The sequence below is a fragment of the Drosophila miranda genome, chromosome XL (genome assembly GCF_003369915.1).
Source record: "Drosophila miranda strain MSH22 chromosome XL, D.miranda_PacBio2.1, whole genome shotgun sequence".
NCBI classification, from domain to species: domain Eukaryota; kingdom Metazoa; phylum Arthropoda; class Insecta; order Diptera; family Drosophilidae; genus Drosophila; species Drosophila miranda.
The window spans coordinates 6,599,568-6,617,111 of NC_046673.1; the positions used below are offsets into that span (position 1 = coordinate 6,599,568).

The 17,544-nt window shown below is 43.4% G+C and overlaps 3 protein-coding genes, 2 long non-coding RNA genes and 1 pseudogene across 8 annotated transcripts; 3 read left to right on the forward strand and 3 right to left on the reverse strand.

Moving 5' to 3' along the window:
* The first annotated feature begins 311 nt into the window (after positions 1-311).
* Positions 312-3,028, forward strand: LOC117186161. The gene is made up of 2 exons (XR_004471291.1): positions 312-413; positions 2,331-3,028. It is a non-coding gene; the product is annotated as an uncharacterized LOC117186161 (long non-coding RNA).
* Positions 407-2,698, reverse strand: LOC108164657. 2 transcript variants are annotated; one of them, XM_017300511.2, is made up of 6 exons: positions 2,593-2,698; positions 2,307-2,529; positions 2,153-2,239; positions 1,267-2,094; positions 880-1,222; positions 407-818 (listed from the first exon to the last, which is right to left on the reverse strand). In XM_017300511.2, the coding sequence occupies exons 1-6, from the start codon at positions 2,674-2,676 to the stop codon at positions 482-484; spliced, it is 1,902 nt and encodes a 633-aa protein (XP_017156000.2). In that variant the 5' UTR covers positions 2,677-2,698; the 3' UTR covers positions 407-481. The 2 variants fall into 2 exon arrangements, with proteins under 2 accessions (XP_017156000.2, XP_017155999.2); XM_017300510.2 differs by having other exon boundaries at positions 2,307-2,698.
* Positions 3,029-4,367: 1,339 nt separating the features above from the next.
* LOC117188738 lies at positions 4,368-5,489 on the forward strand (annotated as a pseudogene).
* A 70-nt stretch (positions 5,490-5,559) lies between these two features.
* On the reverse strand, positions 5,560-17,519 carry LOC108161740 (decapping nuclease DXO homolog). Of its 2 annotated transcripts, XM_033393020.1 has the most exons (3): positions 17,454-17,519; positions 6,486-7,195; positions 5,560-6,406 (listed from the first exon to the last, which is right to left on the reverse strand). In XM_033393020.1, the coding sequence occupies exons 2-3, from the start codon at positions 7,184-7,186 to the stop codon at positions 5,968-5,970; spliced, it is 1,140 nt and encodes a 379-aa protein (XP_033248911.1). In that variant the 5' UTR covers positions 7,187-7,195; positions 17,454-17,519; the 3' UTR covers positions 5,560-5,967. The 2 variants fall into 2 exon arrangements, with proteins under 2 accessions (XP_033248911.1, XP_017151554.1); XM_017296065.2 differs by lacking the exon at positions 17,454-17,519 and having other exon boundaries at positions 6,486-7,418.
* Positions 7,949-10,337, forward strand: LOC108164658. The gene is made up of 2 exons (XR_001775887.2): positions 7,949-8,050; positions 9,968-10,337. It is a non-coding gene; the product is annotated as an uncharacterized LOC108164658 (long non-coding RNA).
* Positions 8,044-10,335, reverse strand: LOC117188722. 2 transcript variants are annotated; one of them, XM_033393008.1, is made up of 6 exons: positions 10,230-10,335; positions 9,944-10,166; positions 9,790-9,876; positions 8,904-9,731; positions 8,517-8,859; positions 8,044-8,455 (listed from the first exon to the last, which is right to left on the reverse strand). In XM_033393008.1, exons 1-6 carry the CDS (start codon positions 10,311-10,313, stop codon positions 8,119-8,121), a joined length of 1,902 nt encoding a protein of 633 aa, XP_033248899.1. In that variant the 5' UTR covers positions 10,314-10,335; the 3' UTR covers positions 8,044-8,118. The 2 variants fall into 2 exon arrangements, with proteins under 2 accessions (XP_033248899.1, XP_033248891.1); XM_033393000.1 differs by having other exon boundaries at positions 9,944-10,335.
* Positions 17,520-17,544: the final 25 nt, after the last annotated feature.

Genomic DNA, 17,544 nt, shown 5'->3' on the forward strand with positions numbered 1-17,544 from the left:
CGGAAGATATTAAAGATTGTAAATTCATCTTGTAAACTTATGCCATCTTTCCTCTAAATTTAAACACTATATCTTTCTCCTGAACTGCGCTAAAATTGTTAAATATTCATTATATTCGGTTGTAAATTGAAATACCCCCTTGGCTTATAATAGGTTAATCGTTCTCCGTCCAGGATTGGAACATATTAATGTTTTTTTCCTTAAGGCGAGTCCTCCTATCAGAGACGATTTGTCCAGCCTGAACATGAGTTTGGATTCTACAGACGTCGCTGGCACGCATAAATATTTGGACATAAGGATTTCTACTAAATCGAATTAATTTTCGATAGTGCCAAACCAGCGATAGTGCCATCGATAGCTCTCCACCTCTAAACAACAACGACTGCAGAATAACAAAAAATTGATATTTAATGGTAAATATGTATGTGTATAATTAGCATTGAAACTAGCTAAGATTAACTATAGGAAAGGAATCATTAAATTATGTGGTTTCTCTGTCCATAAAATTTCGATTTAGAATTTGCATTTTGGCGCTGTGCGTATCCACATTATTGACCAGCAGGTAATTCTCACGAACAAAAGTCTTGAATGGGGTGTTGAACTGATTGAGACGCCAGATTTTCTGTGTGTCAGTGATGCGCCAACGCTCTACGTTCACCTCAAACTGGCAGTACTGACACCGGAGTAGCTCCGCCTCGTTTTTAAACGTTACCAGGCCATAGGAGCAACGGGCGCAGAGCGTGCAGGAATATTTATAGCTGGCATCGCAGTCACTATTCAATGCCAGCTCTGGTATCAGGCTCTTTGCTTGGTAGGCCCTGAGGATACACAAGAGATAGGGGATAAACAAGAGAAGCAAGATGAGGCTTGCCAGCCTACCATTTGCGGCAGTTGTCGCCATGTCCTGTCTCACGGTTAAAGACAAAGGCCGCCACATGGCACATCTCATGCAGCAGTGGCTTTATAAGCATGCCAGGTTGATTGATGTGCTTCCACAGCAGAATACGCGCAGTGCGGTTGCCTGAAGAGTTGAAACCCAGCTCGCTGCTGCAGGGAGTACTCATGCTATTTTTCCAATAGATTTTCGCCTGAAGGCCGCAGTGAAAGATGGCATGATTGAACATACTAAATAGGACCTTGGCCAGAGCCACTTTGCACTTCTCAAAGTCACCTTTGCGATAGGGCAAAGCCCGCGGATGGCACATATTGATCAAATTCTGAGCTGTAAGTGTTAGTTTTTCTTTAGGACAAACGTATTTAACTAACGATTTAGGGATTCGACGAATCCGTAGAAGAGCGGATGCTGTTCTAGGCAGGCAATGCTTCCATTGTGGCGCCGGCAAATGCTCGCACGCTGTTTATCGCTTGGCAGTCCACTCAGATCGATCGGCTCCTTGAGGAAGGCCGGTGTCTGTGTCTCAATGAAGGTGGAATTCACCTGGACAATCAGATCGTCATAAAACTTAGCTTGCCTCTCCTGAAATGTGGGTATATACAGTTTCGATGTGTTCAGCATTGACCAGGTGTTGCTGCTTGTCGGTGTGATGGGCGTAATAAGGCGTTTGGGTGTCGATAAGGTGGTCGTCTCAGTTAGATGACTCTTGGAGGCCACTGGAAGAGTCTCCTTTTGCGGAGAGTTATCTGGGTCATCGTCAAAGTTGTCCATGGGATTGTAGAGGCGCCGGCGCGGGGCAATAAGTCCCAGGAACTTGTGCAGTTTCGTCTTGAGCTCCGGATCATCATCAACCGATAGATCGGCTACGGGGTTGTCCCCCACAATCGCCACAGACTGGCTCAGATCAATATATATTAGACGTCGATCGCTTTTGGGGCTATTGGCTTCGCTGCTGCTGCTGTGCTGATAGGAGAAGCGCCTCTGTTTGCGACCCACCCATTTATGCTCCGTGGGGCTCTGGTCCACGTTATAATCGTCGTCATCATCACTGTCGATCGAAAAACTAATCGACTCGTCTTCCCCCTCCGGCTGCGACGAGGAGTAATCAAATGTGGTATCCAGAACAGTGCGCACGGCGCGTCCACTGCGGGTTACCACTGTCGGATTAGTAGGGGTGCTGGCACGACCCACCGACTGATCTACGAATATAAATCCATCTATATTATATCATTCTTCAGATACCTACTCCCGACTTACATTTTTCTACCGATCCACTGGCGGGTGATTCCCCAGATGTCCCACGTTTTCTTGAAGATCTTTGATCCATGTTGCCCAGACTAAAATCTATTATATTTGTTTTGAAAATTACTACGCCTTGTACATTATTATTTTTGGGGACAATTTTTCTTACTGCTTCTGCTGATTGTCTCTTCAGGTTCTGTCTCTTCGATGAGGATGTTATCCTCTGCTGAAGTGCTATTAATCTCGGATAAATGGAAGAAGCTGACCGCGCTCAACGAATCATCCGAATCAACAAAAATAACACTGCTGCTATCTCTGCTAGGTGTATTTTCGTCGTCACTATTGCCAGCTTCGCCCATTTGGGGCAGTTTGCACGGGAGATCGTCATTCTTCTGCGACAGAAACTGGTGGAATGAAAGTGCCGTGTAGGGAGACACGGCAAATGAAAAACTTACTCTTTTATTCTCGGTAATATTCTCGTTTAATTTCAAATTGCTAAGCATATTTGACAAAGAAGTGTTATTTTCTTGAAGCGACATATTTACTTTACTGTTGCTTTGAGAGACTTGCCGGCATCATTCAATAGTGAAGTAACAGTGCTGGAAAGGGTGATATATAGCTATTTATCGATACTTGTGCTAGTCATTTGGCGGGGGTTTTTTTCTATGATATGTATGAGGAACTATGATTCAAATTTGTAGCTCAAAAATCACTACACAACAGGTTTAATTATGAATGTATGATATCTTTGTACCAAACTCATGTGTTTTAATAATGTTACCACTAGTTAGATATTGTTTTAGTCTATTTTATGGCTCTATTGCCATATACCGCGTATTCTAGGTATATTTTGATGTCGAATTCGAAGTGAATAAACCAATTTACCATACATATTAGTAAACAATGGTAGATTTTATTCTTTTTGTGGTATATTAAAGTTTATTACAATAACAAGCTTAACGAGGGGGAACGTTGTGAGTTGCTGCGGACACCGCAACTCTACGGTTATACCCGATACTAAGTCAGTATGGCTCTCCTCCGGCAGACGCCGCTAATATTAAACGACACGACAAAGAGTGCGTGCGAGAGAGACAGAAAATCAGTCTGAGCGTGACGTCGGGCGCTGCGTAGCCACTGCAAATTGATTTGTTCCTATTGGCTATAAAAATTATCTGATCTGATCCAGATTCAGATCTGAAAGATATGGTCATTATCTATGATTCTGCGTTTTTAGTTTTCTCGAATGTGCAATATTGTGGATGCAACAGATTTTCGTCCTTTGTGTGGGCGGAAGGGGGTGGGGCGAAATTTTGAGATACACGTTTTATAGTAAGATCTAACAGGAGTGCGGATACCAAATTTGGTTACTCTAGCCTTTATAGTCTCTGAGATTTTTGAATATCCCCAGATTTTCGTCCTTTGCGGGGGCGGAAAGGGGTGTGGGAATTTTTAAAAAACGGAGACGGCGTCTTTTAGTGGGGAGACAAATAAACGCCAGAGCTAGAGAACACAAACATACATGAGTACTATCGATACAATATATCGACTGAGATGTTTAACATCTTGACCCCATAAAAATGATTTCAATTTGATTAAATTTACCTCCGAGAAAATCGTTCACATGGTACATTGGAAACTGTCGATTGCCTGATCATTGTCTGGCCTAATCTAAATTAGGCCCTCACGAAATGTAAACAAATGAGTATGTTGTAAGTTATCAAATTTAAAAGCAAATTGCGGTAAAATCCAGTTTACACGCTCACGAAATTGAAGCCTGGCCTGGAAGTCTACCTCTGGTCAAAAGCTTACCATTTAAAGACTTTAGATACTCTACAAACAAATGTAAATAATTCCTTGCGAAATTAAAAGTTATTTTCCGAATCTCAGTAATCGTAAGTGTTGTGAAGCGTGACAATTTTCAAAGTTTAAGTATTGTTGCACAGTAATATTTTCTACTATACAGTATTTGTCATGATAAGTATGTTTGGTATGTTTTGGGGCATTTGCTTGGCATTCTTTTTTAATGACTTCCTCCCCTAGGTCACACACCTTGCAATCTTCTTAGATATATATCGGTAAGCTGATCAAATATTGTTGGTTTAAATCTCTAGGTCCATAAACGGTCGCAATTACGTTATGGCGCCTCACAACATCTATTCGAAAAAACTAGACCTGACCCAATAAAAGAGCCTCCCATTTCCTACATAGTAATATAAAACCGGTCATATCGATACTTCATCGATAAGTCTCCAACCAACAACAAAATGTAAATATAAATTTTACAAATGTAAACAACAAAAATGGCTAACAATCGTGTACGTATTGTTATTGTTGGCGATTCAGGTATTTATTTGCATTTATTACCCTAAACTAATCTACAGCTAACTAACTTATTGATGTAATACCTTGAATAGGGGTGGGAAAGACCTGCCTGACCCATCTGATTGCCCACAATGAGTCGTTGACACGCCCCGGCTGGACGGTGGGCTGCAACATCCAAGTGAAGATCCATCAGTTCAAGGAGGGCACAGCCCGGCAGAGCCAGTATTTCGTGGAGCTTTTCGATATTGGCGGTTCGCTGAGCCACAAGAATACACGCGGCGTCTTCTATTCTGGCGTACATGGCATTATCTTGGTTCATGATCTGACGAATGGCAAGTCGCAAGAGCAGCTGCTCGACTGGCTGCACGAGATACTCAACAAGGAGGGCAAGGATACGTACAAGTCGCGTAACAGTTCAATGCCGCCATCACCTTTGGCCAACTATTCCGCAGACTCTTCCTTCCACGTCCGTTTCGACTTGGAGGAGTTCCTGGGCGCCACACAAACACCCATTCTGGTGATGGGCACCAAGCTCGATCTCATCGATGAGAAGCGTCAACCCAAGACGGCTGTGAAAAAAGCTGGTGGCATAGGTCTCTCTCCCTATTCCCCTTTATATTCCATTTCTAAATACACCCCGTTTGTGTCTTTCAGCTGACAAATGTGGAGCCGAATAGATCTGGCTGAACTGCAGAGATACGCGAAGTCTGGCGGCCGGCACCACAGATGCCGTAAAGCTATCACGCTTCTTTGACTGTGTCATCGAGAAGCGTGAATCCATTGGCTGCTCTGGGTCACATTATTATGGATCTGGACCAGCAGTGGCAGACAGACGTCGGCCCCCCAGCACGGCCACGCAAGCGGCAGAGTATTCCCTGTATGGCGGCACCTCCATCGATGCGGCTAGCGTTATGCCGCTCCTCGAGACCAGTGACCTCAAGTGACTGACTGACAGGCGTCCGGTGTGTCTTATGCTTAGCTTTTAGACAAAATGGAATGTGATTAATTAAATGTTATATTGTACACACAACACACTTTACTTTTCAATTAAAAAATGCTTGAACTATCCAACGAGACAATCGATGAAAAACATTTGTGGCATTTAGCTAGTTTCCTTCATTGTCTTAAATCAAATTTTTTGTCGTAGTTGTAGTTGAAATCAGTGAGTATTTGAAAGTCCTTATAATGAAAGTGTAAGTACTTACATTTTTATGCCGATACTCGAAGAGTTTGGGTACATATATATTATTTAAGTGTTAGATGTTTTTCTTATTGGGTTCTAAAATCATAAATTAGTGAAATTTTCTTTGCAAAAGGTCTGTTTCTTATTGTAAAAATATTACAAATGTAAAATAAAGTAATTGCATTCAGTTTAAAACTATAAAAACTATAAAACTGCCCATTCATTGGGGAGATGCTCTTCTAGAGTATTTTGTATTATAAACTACTTGTACTTATTTGGTTTTACATGCCATTTTGGCAGTTTCGTTTTATTTGTGATTGGGCGATTAGGCTCCACCCTTCATCAGAGTACGATACCACTCGGGTATTATTTGATCTTCCGGCGAAGTGAGCACCCGATAGTACACGCTATCAGAGTGGGGAAGGAATTCAAGTTCGACCACTGTCTGTGGATCATTTATAGCCTCGAGGAGTTTTTTCAGCTCCTTGAGAAACTGCTCTAGGAATTTGACCATGGCCGTTGGACTCCAGGGCTTGTTGCGGGCCAACTCTGCCACATCGTGCTGCACAATGTCATGGCATATACCGTCCCCATCGCGCAATCCAACCATAATGGTTTTGATGCCGACTAGAAATGACTGACTCCACCAGGTACGAGACTTGCAAAAATTGAATGAGCGCTGCTGCCTGGCCTCTGACTCGAAGGCACCCGTCTTGAACTCCACAAACTGCAGTTTCCTAAGGGCTTCAGGATCATTGAAGTTACTGAAACAAACGAAACATTTAACATTAAAAATTATTTCCTAAATTGAATGAAAATTAATGGAAAATATCTGGAACTTACACAGGATTATTGCTGACGATGCCATCCATTTCGGCTCCATAGAGCAAACGCATGCCCTGCAACGAACAGCGAAACATTGCGTTGAACTCTACGGCCTCATTCACTGGGAGACTTGTGTCGGGCGGAGTATTGGGAGCTGGCGACGACATGTACTGCTCGAATTTGAAGCCCCAAGAGCACATGGCTGCGGAGTGCTCGGTCATTGAAACATTTTCTTCCCTTTGCTGATCGGTCTGCGTTTTGGCAATATAAATGGTACCATTAAGCCTGGTGGCCCTCACGCAAAAATCGTCCCGCGTCTCGTACGGCATACACATGAGCAGCCGCAGCACGCCGCGACAGGCGACAAAGTCTGCGCGCAAGGCGAGCGATTTTGACTCGGTCGGAGTCAACAGCTGCTGATGATTGTAAATGTACTTCAAAAGGTTTGCCAAATCGTCAGTTCCCGTTTTTTCTATCTTGCGTATGACCTGCTCATAGCCGGCCTTTAGGTCCAGTGGAAAGGATTCCTTTGGTGGCATCCACAGGTAGCTGGCACCGCTCGAATTATCCTCAAACTCCTGTTGAGAGTTCATGCTGAAGAACCCAATGCATTCCGGATGACTGAATTTGGGAAATGAATGTCTGTAAGTGCGTCCCAGCTTGTGCAGACGCCTGTCGACATGAAGACGTTGCACATCGTTGTTGCGTGCATGCGCCATTTTGTTAATTTCTTAATATTGGCTTCCACCGGTTAATTACACGATAAATTACAGCGAATTCGGTTTTGTTCCAAAATTGTTCCCGGTAAAACCAAGAAAAAGAAATGACCAGTGTGACCGCGGATTTATCGTCAACATATACCGTCCGACCCTCAGAAATATTTCGTCTCATTTTAAAAATAAACTGACGAATTCATGTTCTATATTCCTCGATTTATATATTCCGTGGAATATTACTAGCTATCTAGATCTCTCAGCCCTGCCCACATAATTTGATCCAATTAATGAATCTATTTTCTAAATGACTGGCTTATTTTACACACTTGAAATTGATTTTTTTGGCTCAATTTTGGTTCCTCAACAACAATATATCGTCTCGTGTGATGATGCATCGAACTTAGCCCACTTAAGCCCCCTCTATTTAAATAGTTTAACTACTTGAGGTAAATGGCGGAAGATATTAAAGATTGTAAATTCATCTTGTAAACTTATGCCATCTTTCCTCTAAATTTAAACACTATATCTTTCTCCTGAACTGCGCTAAAATTGTTAAATATTCATTATTTTCGTTTGTAAATTGAAATACCCCCTTGGCTTATAATAGGTTAATCGTTCTCCGTCCAGGATTGGAACATATTAATGTTTTTTTCCTTAAGGCGAGTCCTCCTATCAGAGACGATTTGTCCAGCCTGAACATGAGTTTGGATTCTACAGACGTCGCTGGCACGCATAAATATTTGGACATAAGGATTTCTACTAAATCGAATTAATTTTCGATAGTGCCAAACCAGCGATAGTGCCATCGATAGCTCTCCACCTCTAAACAACAACGACTGCAGAATAACAAAAAATTGATATTTAATGGTAAATATGTATGTGTATAATTAGCATTGAAACTAGCTAAGATTAACTATAGGAAAGGAATCATTAAATTATGTGGTTTCTCTGTCCATAAAATTTCGATTTAGAATTTGCATTTTGGCGCTGTGCGTATCCACATTATTGACCAGCAGGTAATTCTCACGAACAAAAGTCTTGAATGGGGTGTTGAACTGATTGGGACGCCAGATTTTCTGTGTGTCAGTGATGCGCCAACGCTCTACGTTCACCTCAAACTGGCAGTACTGACACCGGAGTAGCTCCGCCTCGTTTTCAAACGTTACCAGGCCATAGGAGCAACGGGCGCAGAGCGTGCAGGAATATTTATAGCTGGCATCGCAGTCACTATTCAATGCCAGCTCTGGTATCAGGCTCTTTGCTTGGTAGGCCCTGAGGATACACAAGAGATAGGGGATAAACAAGAGAAGCAAGATGAGGCTTGCCAGCCTACCATTTGCGGCAGTTGTCGCCATGTCCTGTCTCACGGTTAAAGACAAAGGCCGCCACATGGCACATCTCATGCAGCAGTGGCTTTATAAGCATGCCAGGTTGATTGATGTGCTTCCACAGCAGAATACGCGCAGTGCGGTTGCCTGAAGAGTTGAAACCCAGCTCGCTGCTGCAGGGAGTACTCATGCTATTTTTCCAATAGATTTTCGCCTGAAGGCCGCAGTGAAAGATGGCATGATTGAACATACTAAATAGGACCTTGGCCAGAGCCACTTTGCACTTCTCAAAGTCACCTTTGCGATAGGGCAAAGCCCGCGGATGGCACATATTGATCAAATTCTGAGCTGTAAGTGTTAGTTTTTCTTTAGGACAAACGTATTTAACTAACGATTTAGGGATTCGACGAATCCGTAGAAGAGCGGATGCTGTTCTAGGCAGGCAATGCTTCCATTGTGGCGCCGGCAAATGCTCGCACGCTGTTTATCGCTTGGCAGTCCACTCAGATCGATCGGCTCCTTGAGGAAGGCCGGTGTCTGTGTCTCAATGAAGGTGGAATTCACCTGGACAATCAGATCGTCATAAAACTTAGCTTGCCTCTCCTGAAATGTGGGTATATACAGTTTCGATGTGTTCAGCATTGACCAGGTGTTGCTGCTTGTCGGTGTGATGGGCGTAATAAGGCGTTTGGGTGTCGATAAGGTGGTCGTCTCAGTTAGATGACTCTTGGAGGCCACTGGAAGAGTCTCCTTTTGCGGAGAGTTATCTGGGTCATCGTCAAAGTTGTCCATGGGATTGTAGAGGCGCCGGCGCGGGGCAATAAGTCCCAGGAACTTGTGCAGTTTCGTCTTGAGCTCCGGATCATCATCAACCGATAGATCGGCTACGGGGTTGTCCCCCACAATCGCCACAGACTGGCTCAGATCAATATATATTAGACGTCGATCGCTTTTGGGGCTATTGGCTTCGCTGCTGCTGCTGTGCTGATAGGAGAAGCGCCTCTGTTTGCGACCCACCCATTTATGCTCCGTGGGGCTCTGGTCCACGTTATAATCGTCGTCATCATCACTGTCGATCGAAAAACTAATCGACTCGTCTTCCCCCTCCGGCTGCGACGAGGAGTAATCAAATGTGGTATCCAGAACAGTGCGCACGGCGCGTCCACTGCGGGTTACCACTGTCGGATTAGTAGGGGTGCTGGCACGACCCACCGACTGATCTACGAATATAAATCCATCTATATTATATCATTCTTCAGATACCTACTCCCGACTTACATTTTTCTACCGATCCACTGGCGGGTGATTCCCCAGATGTCCCACGTTTTCTTGAAGATCTTTGATCCATGTTGCCCAGACTAGAATCTATTATATTTGTTTTGAAAATTACTACGCCTTGTACATTATTATTTTTGGGGACAATTTTTCTTACTGCTTCTGCTGATTGTCTCTTCAGGTTCTGTCTCTTCGATGAGGATGTTATCCTCTGCTGAAGTGCTATTAATCTCGGATAAATGGAAGAAGCTGACCGCGCTCAACGAATCATCCGAATCAACAAAAATAACACTGCTGCTATCTCTGCTAGGTGTATTTTCGTCGTCACTATTGCCAGCTTCGCCCATTTGGGGCAGTTTGCACGGGAGATCGTCATTCTTCTGCGACAGAAACTGGTGGAATGAAAGTGCCGTGTAGGGAGACACGGCAAATGAAAAACTTACTCTTTTATTCTCGGTAATATTCTCGTTTAATTTCAAATTGCTAAGCATATTTGACAAAGAAGTGTTATTTTCTTGAAGCGACATATTTACTTTACTGTTGCTTTGAGAGACTTGCCGGCATCATTCAATAGTGAAGTAACAGTGCTGGAAAGGGTGATATATAGCTATTTATCGATACTTGTGCTAGTCATTTGGCGGGGGTTTTTTTCTATGATATGTATGAGGAACTATGATTCAAATTTGTAGCTCAAAAATCACTACACAACAGGTTTAATTATGAATGTATGATATCTTTGTACCAAACTCATGTGTTTTAATAATGTTACCACTAGTTAGATATTGTTTTAGTCTATTTTATGGCTCTATTGCCATATAACGCGTATTCTAGGTATATTTTGATGTCGAATTCGAAGTGAATAAACCAATTTACCATACATATTAGTAAACAATGGTAGATTTTATTCTTTTTGTGGTATATTAAAGTTTATTACAATAACAAGCTTAACGAGGGGGAACGTTGTGAGTTGCTGCGGACACCGCAACTCTACGGTTATACCCGATACTAAGTCAGTATGGCTCTCCTCCGGCAGACGCCGCTAATATTAAACGACACGACAAAGAGTGCGTGCGAGAGAGACAGAAAATCAGTCTGAGCGTGACGTCGGGCGCTGCGTAGCCACTGCAAATTGATTTGTTCCTATTGGCTATAAAAATTATCTGATCTGATCCAGATTCAGATCTGATAGATATGGTCATTATCTATGATTCTGCGTTTTTAGTTTTCTCGAATGTGCAATATTGTGGATGCAACAGATTTTCGTCCTTTGTGTGGGCGGAAGGGGGTGGGGCGAAATTTTGAGATACACGTTTTATAGTAAGATCTAACAGGAGTGCGGATACCAAATTTGGTTACTCTAGCCTTTATAGTCTCTGAGATTTTTGAATATCCCCAGATTTTCGTCCTTTGCGGGGGCGGAAAGGGGTGTGGCGAAATTTTGAAACAAACTCGTCTCGGTCCGATATATTAGGAGTGTGGATACCAAATTTGGTTGCTCTAGCTTTTGTAGTCTCTGAGATCTAGGCGCTAATGTTTTACTCTAAGCAAAGCCGCCTATGCTACGTGTGTGTTAGAGAGAGACAGGGCGAGAAAAAATTAAATTGTTTTCTTGATGCTGGCTATAATAATAATACGATCCAATTCAGATTCCGCAGTCTTAAAGATATGGTCCTTCTCTACGATTCTGCGTTTTTAGTTTTCTCGCATCTTTGAATTTGTGGATGCCACAGATTTTCGTCCTTTGTGGGAGCGGAAGTGGGCAAGGCGAAGTTTTGAAATATTTTTGTAGCAGTGACATATCACAGAAGTCTGGATCCAAAACATCGTTGCTCTAGCTCTTATAGTCTTTGAGCACTAGGCGCTAATGGGGACGGACAGACGGACAGACGGACGGACGGACAGACAGACAGGGCTCAATCGACTCGGCTATTGATGCTGATCAAGAATATATATACTTTATGGGGTCGGCAACGATTCCTTCTGGACGTTACACACATCCACTTTTACCACAAATCTAATATACCCCAATACTCATTTTGAGTATCGGGTATAAAAATAATAGTAATTTAGATTAGGCCAGACAATGATCAGGCAATCGACAGTTTCCAATGTACCATGTGAACGATTTTCTCGGAGGTAAATTTAATCAAATTGAAATCATTTTTATGGGGTCAAGATGTTAAACATCTCAGTCGATATATTGTATCGATAGTACTCATGTATGTTTGTGTTCTCTAGCTCTGGCGTTTATTTGTCTCCCCACTAAAAGACGCCGTCTCCGTTTTTTAAAAATTCCCACACCCCCTTCCGCCCCCGCAAAGGACGAAAATCTGGGGATATTCAAAAATCTCAGAGACTATTAAGGCTAGAGTAACCAAATTTGGTATCCGCACTCCTGTTAGATCTTACTATAAAACGTGTATCTCAAAATTTCGCCCCACCCCCTTCCGCCCACACAAAGGACGAAAATCTGTTGCATCCACAATATTGCACATTCGAGAAAACTAAAAACGCAGAATCATAGATAATGACCATATCTATCAGATCTGAATCTGGATCAGATCAGATAATTTTTATAGCCAATAGGAACAAATCAATTTGCAGTGGCTACGCAGCGCCCGACGTCACGCTCAGACTGATTTTCTGTCTCTCTCGCACGCACTCTTTGTCGTGTCGTTTAATATTAGCGGCGTCTGCCGGAGGAGAGCCATACTGACTTAGTATCGGGTATAACCGTAGAGTTGCGGTGTCCGCAGCAACTCACAACGTTCCCCCTCGTTTTATTTAATAAACTTGTTCCAGATCGCTGAAAGTCGATCGATATAAATGCGCGCTTTTGCAAAAATATAATAAATGGTGTCTGTTTTCCGTTCGTGCAAAAAATAACAAGCAAAAACGTTGTTCAACACTGGTATGGCGCGTACCTAAAATTGTTTGCGGAAGAAAAAAATTAACATATTTCAAGACGTTCGCTGATAGTTTTAATCAAAAAGACATTTTCCGAAGCTTCTGGGGGTGCCTCACACGCCTACGAAGACGGCGCGAAGAAATTCCCAAAGCTTCATCAATTAAGTCGAAAAACCTGGAATTTACTGCATGGCGTTCCGGAATAACTCTTAAAACGGCTCTTGGAACTCCGTCTGGACCCTGAGAAGCATGGCAAGCATAGGAAAGACAAGGATGGCCACGGAGAAGGCGACGGGAGTTAAAATTCGCATGGAAACGCTGAAAAAAAGGGAAGGAGAAGCTAAATCCGCCATGCGGGTAGGAGTAAAGATGGCGGCAAAAACGGCTCCGCAGCTTTTGGCTTCTAAACTGCTGTGCAAGAAACCAAACTTGTCGACGAACGTGTCGACAAACATGTCCACGAACACGACAACAAGCATGACATCAAACATTTCTACGACGAAAGAGAGAGAGAAGACTGACGCGGTTTGTGTGGCTTCCGTGAGTACGAAAAGCGGAAGTAACCGCAAAATCATCGTTAACAAGTATTATGAGTGGCATAAAGGCCCATACATTGTTTGTATCGACAAAATGAGTGCGAATAATGCCAGAATTGCTATAAACCAGTTTGATCTATCCGATCTGCTGCTGAAACAGGGCATTAGCGATATCGAGGAGGTTGCTAGAATGGGCTATGGCAGGTGCAAGATTGTGTGCGGGTCGGCGGAGTGTGCAAACGGGCTAGTGGAAAACAGTGTTTTCGCTGCTCAAGGGTACTCAACCCGAATCTTTAGGCACTTCGTCCAAAAAGTAGGGTTAATTTTTGGGATCCCCGGGCACTACTCGGAGGAACAGCTAGCGGAGCTTGTAACCTCGGATATCCCAATTGAGGAGATAGTTCGGATTACGCGAAGGGATAGAGCATCGGGGGAACGTGTACCTACTGGCAGGGTGTAACTCTGGTTCAGAGGAGAGCAGTTACCAACCAAAATCAATTTTCTATATTCTAAAGTAGAAGTGAAACCTTTTGTTCAGCTTATTCAATGTTTCAGGTGTTTTAGGTTTGGCCATCTGGCGCAACATTGCAAGAGTGGAGCGAAGTGTTTCAAATGCGGACAAGATCACAGCAAAGATATTATCTGCTCAGGGCTGGTCTGTGCTAACTGCAAGGGGGAACATGCTGCCACCCACCCGCAGTGTGAGGCCAGGAAAAAAGCGTACGCCATTCAAAAGTGTATGACACTGGAAAACCTAACTAGAGCTGAGGTCAAGGCTAGATATCCGATCCTTTTTGATAGAACTTCCCCCAACCTAAGGGATCAAGGGGAATTTCCTAGACCCAGTTGGCAATCTAACCGCTCCCCTGAATTCTTAAATAACAGCTTAGAGTCCGCCAGGGAAATTCATTCTGTCACCTCTTTCGCGGAAGTGACCAAATCCAATAGGGTTGCCGCCCGGAACGCAGAGGCGGCCAAGGCAGCAGCCAACATGGCAGAGTGGAAGAACTCAATAAACTCAGACTACGTCCAAATGAGCGAGAAATTTGTGAGATCTTCATCCGTGGCATCTTCTCTGGCCCAGGATAAGCTAAACGCACTAGGAGCCAAACTCACAGCGTTCCTGATTGATCCAAACAACATCATTAAAGGGGATTCTTTAGCGAATAAATTTATTAAGGAAATTAGAGAATTTGTCAATGCTTCCAACGCAGAACTAGATAGGCGTCAGATTGCCCAAGGGATGGCAGTTGGTTCTCAAAACATCCAACAATGAAGATTCTTCAGCTAAATATTCAAAGTCTGACACACAACAACAACAGACAGCTCCTCTCAATGTTCCTAAACAAGAACGCAATAGATATTGCCATCCTTTCAGAGATTTGGGTGTTGAACAACGCGGACTGCAGCATTTTAGACTATAACTTTTTCTGCAGGCCCAGAGAGGACGGCTACGGCGGGGTTGGCATCTACGTCAGGAAAAACATTCAATTCAGCATTTTAAAAATAGAGAACGACTTGGAAATTTTAGGAATAAAAACATTAAACCTCAAGAGCAATTTCAATATTTTTAGCATATATGCACCGCCATCAACAACAGTTTCACAGTTTAAATCGGGCACAAAAAAGTTTTTCGAATTCGCGGCTTCGCTTGACATACCCTCAATAGTGGGCGGGGACTTCAACGCTAGGTCTTCTATCTGGGGAAGTCCGATCTGTGATCGCAAGGGTCGCAGCATTGAGAATTCCACCCGGGAGGCCGGATTTATCTGCCTAAACGACGGTTCGCCAACCTTCTCCAGGAGCCCATCTCAATTCTCCGTTCTTGACCTTTCTTTTTCGAACTACAGAAATGGAACTATTAACTGGCAAGTCCTCAAAACAAAAATTACGAACAGCAACCACTTCCCAATTGTATTATCAGTGCAAGGCCTAAATGCCCCCCTCCAAGGCAAGAAGATCCTTCACAACAGAATAGCCCGGATTCTGGGTGCAAGTGATTTCTCAAATCTGGAGGAGCTCAATGAAAAAGTGAAATCCCTGACCTTAAAAAACACGGTCACATTCCCAAGCAAGAACAAGTACGTTGCTAAGAAATGGTGGAACGAGGAAACGGAAAAACTTTTTCGCGTGAGAAACGCTTGCAGGCAAAAATTCTACCTCACCAAAAAATTGGCTGATGCCAGAGCAACCTTAGAAGCTGACAAAAATCTACAAAATCACGTAAAAAATCTTAGAAAGCGCAACTTTTCCAAGTTTATAGAAGAGGTCTCCTCATCGCCCTCTATGTGGAGCAGGGTGAAGAACATCAAAAAATACGGTCAAATCAAAAATGTAGGGAACAAATGGACGAACGAAGATGACAAAAACTTTCTCAATATGGTTAAAGTAACCCCATCCACGTCAAACAGTAGGCCCCCTAAGAAAATTCCTGCCCCTTTGTTAGGACCAGACGACCCGGAACCCCTGGAACTGGAAGAATTCCTGGCCTTCCTAAAAACCAGGAACCCCAATTCGGCTAGAGGCCCTGATGGCATCTCGTTCAGGATGCTTCAAAAGCTACCAAGTGGGAAAAAACAAGACATTTTTGAAATTGTAAATAAAGTATGGCTGAGTGGCGTCATCCCTGAAGTCTGGCGCAGGATAAAAGTGGTACCCATCCCCAAGAAGAATGCAGACCCTACTTCCTTCCAAAACCATAGGCCGATTTGTTTGATTAACACGCTGTTTAAATCCATAGAGGGGTTGATAAAGTTGAAGTTGGACGAGCACATAGTAAACTGTGACCTGCTGCCGGTCAGGTCCTATGCCTTCAGGAGAAACAGGTCCACGGCTCTTTGCATCAACGACCTTATCAACAAAGTTATCAACAAAGTTCGCAGCTTGCCTAGATTTACAAAGAGCGTTCGACTGCGTAAGAGTGGACACACTCGAGCACAGGATGAGGGATATGCGGTTCAATACAAGCCTCACGGCTTGGATCTCCAGCTTCCTTAACAGACGAATTCTCATAAAGGGCAAAAGCGAGGTAGAGGTGAACAGAGGTGTTAGCCAGGGTAGCTGTCTCAGCCCAACCCTTTTTAACCCTTACACAGCCGAACTACATGATATTAACAGTCATAACTGCTTACTGTTTCAGTATGCTGATGACTTTTTCATAGTTTGTTTTCATAAAGACGTATCCATTGCGAAAGGTGTGCTGGAAGACAGTATAGATAAGTTCGAAGAAAAATGCAATAGGCTAAACCTGTCATTCAATACGGTGAAGTCTAAAGTGATTTACTTCAACAATCATAGAGCTGCGCTAAATATCTCGCATCAAGGAGTTGAGATCAGACAAGTAGAGCAGATCAAATACCTAGGCAGGACTATCTCAGCAAACAACTCAGCCTCTGGTCACATTGATCTGGCCATCTCGGAATCGAACAGAAACTGTGCGTTTCTCAGATTACTCAGTGGGTGTCACTATGGTATCAGCCCCAAAAGAGGGCTTATATTTTACAAGGCATTTGTCAGAAGTAGGCTAGAGTACGCGTGCTCATCATTCTGCAACCTGTCCAAATCTGCCTTGGCCAAAATCAAATCCCACTGCAACCATCACCTCAGAAAGTCGCTGGGTCTGATAATCTTCACTCCCGTTCCTATCATATATCACATGGCAGGAGAACTTCCCCCGGACTACAGGATGAGATTCCTGGCGGCGAAAGAGTTGGTTAAGGTGTTTGCATTTAATCTCCCAGCAAGTGAAACAGTGTCAGCAAATAGTGATTTAAACACGGGCTACGCTAAGGCATATCGGGAGTTTGGCAGCATAATAGATAGAGTTAAGGTTTTCGAGAACACAGCTTCATTTTGCACTAAAATTAGCTCCGACATAGAATTTTTCAAGGGTTCTGCACCCAACAAGCACGCTATAGACCAGGCAGGTATCATGCTGCTCCACGGGGAAAAGAAGGATCAGCTGACAAAGGGTGGTTTTGAAATCTATTACACGGATGGGTCAGTCGCAGATGGGCATTCCAGCGCCGCTTTCCTGCACGATAGGACAGGTTTTTTAGATAGCTATTACACGCACAAAACACTTTCCTCGTTGTCCGCCGAGCTCCTTGCTATCGAGAAGGCATTAGACCATGCTATTTTGTACAATTTTCCTCGTGTCGCGCTCCTGACAGACAGCAGAAACGGGGCCCTCATTCTGGCGAAGAACATTCAGGATAACTCTATTTCTTAATATTGGCTTCCACCGGTTAATTACACGATAAATTACAGCGAATTCGGTTTTGTTCCAAAATTTTTCCCGGTAAAACCAAGAAAA

What these genes read in the sequence shown, in the direction of transcription:
- LOC108164657 (XM_017300510.2), bottom strand. Translation starts at nt 2,676, where the DNA reads ATGTCGCTTCAAGAAAATAACACTTCTTTGTCAAATATGCTTAGCAAT. An exon ending in CAGTGGATCGGTAGAAAAAT is followed by an intron (nt 2,095 to 2,152) that starts GTAAGTCGGGAG and finishes TTATATTCGTAG; the next exon opens with ATCAGTCGGTGGGTCGTGCC. An exon ending in ATTCGTCGAATCCCTAAATC is followed by an intron (nt 1,223 to 1,266) that starts GTTAGTTAAATA and finishes TAACACTTACAG; the next exon opens with CTCAGAATTTGATCAATATG.
- LOC108161740 (XM_033393020.1), bottom strand. Translation starts at nt 7,186, where the DNA reads ATGGCGCATGCACGCAACAACGATGTGCAACGTCTTCATGTCGACAGG. An exon ending in ATCGTCAGCAATAATCCTGT is followed by an intron (nt 6,407 to 6,485) that starts GTAAGTTCCAGA and finishes CGTTTGTTTCAG; the next exon opens with TAACTTCAATGATCCTGAAG.
- LOC117188722 (XM_033393000.1), bottom strand. Translation starts at nt 10,313, where the DNA reads ATGTCGCTTCAAGAAAATAACACTTCTTTGTCAAATATGCTTAGCAAT. An exon ending in ATTCGTCGAATCCCTAAATC is followed by an intron (nt 8,860 to 8,903) that starts GTTAGTTAAATA and finishes TAACACTTACAG; the next exon opens with CTCAGAATTTGATCAATATG. An exon ending in GGCGACAACTGCCGCAAATG is followed by an intron (nt 8,456 to 8,516) that starts GTAGGCTGGCAA and finishes GTGTATCCTCAG; the next exon opens with GGCCTACCAAGCAAAGAGCC.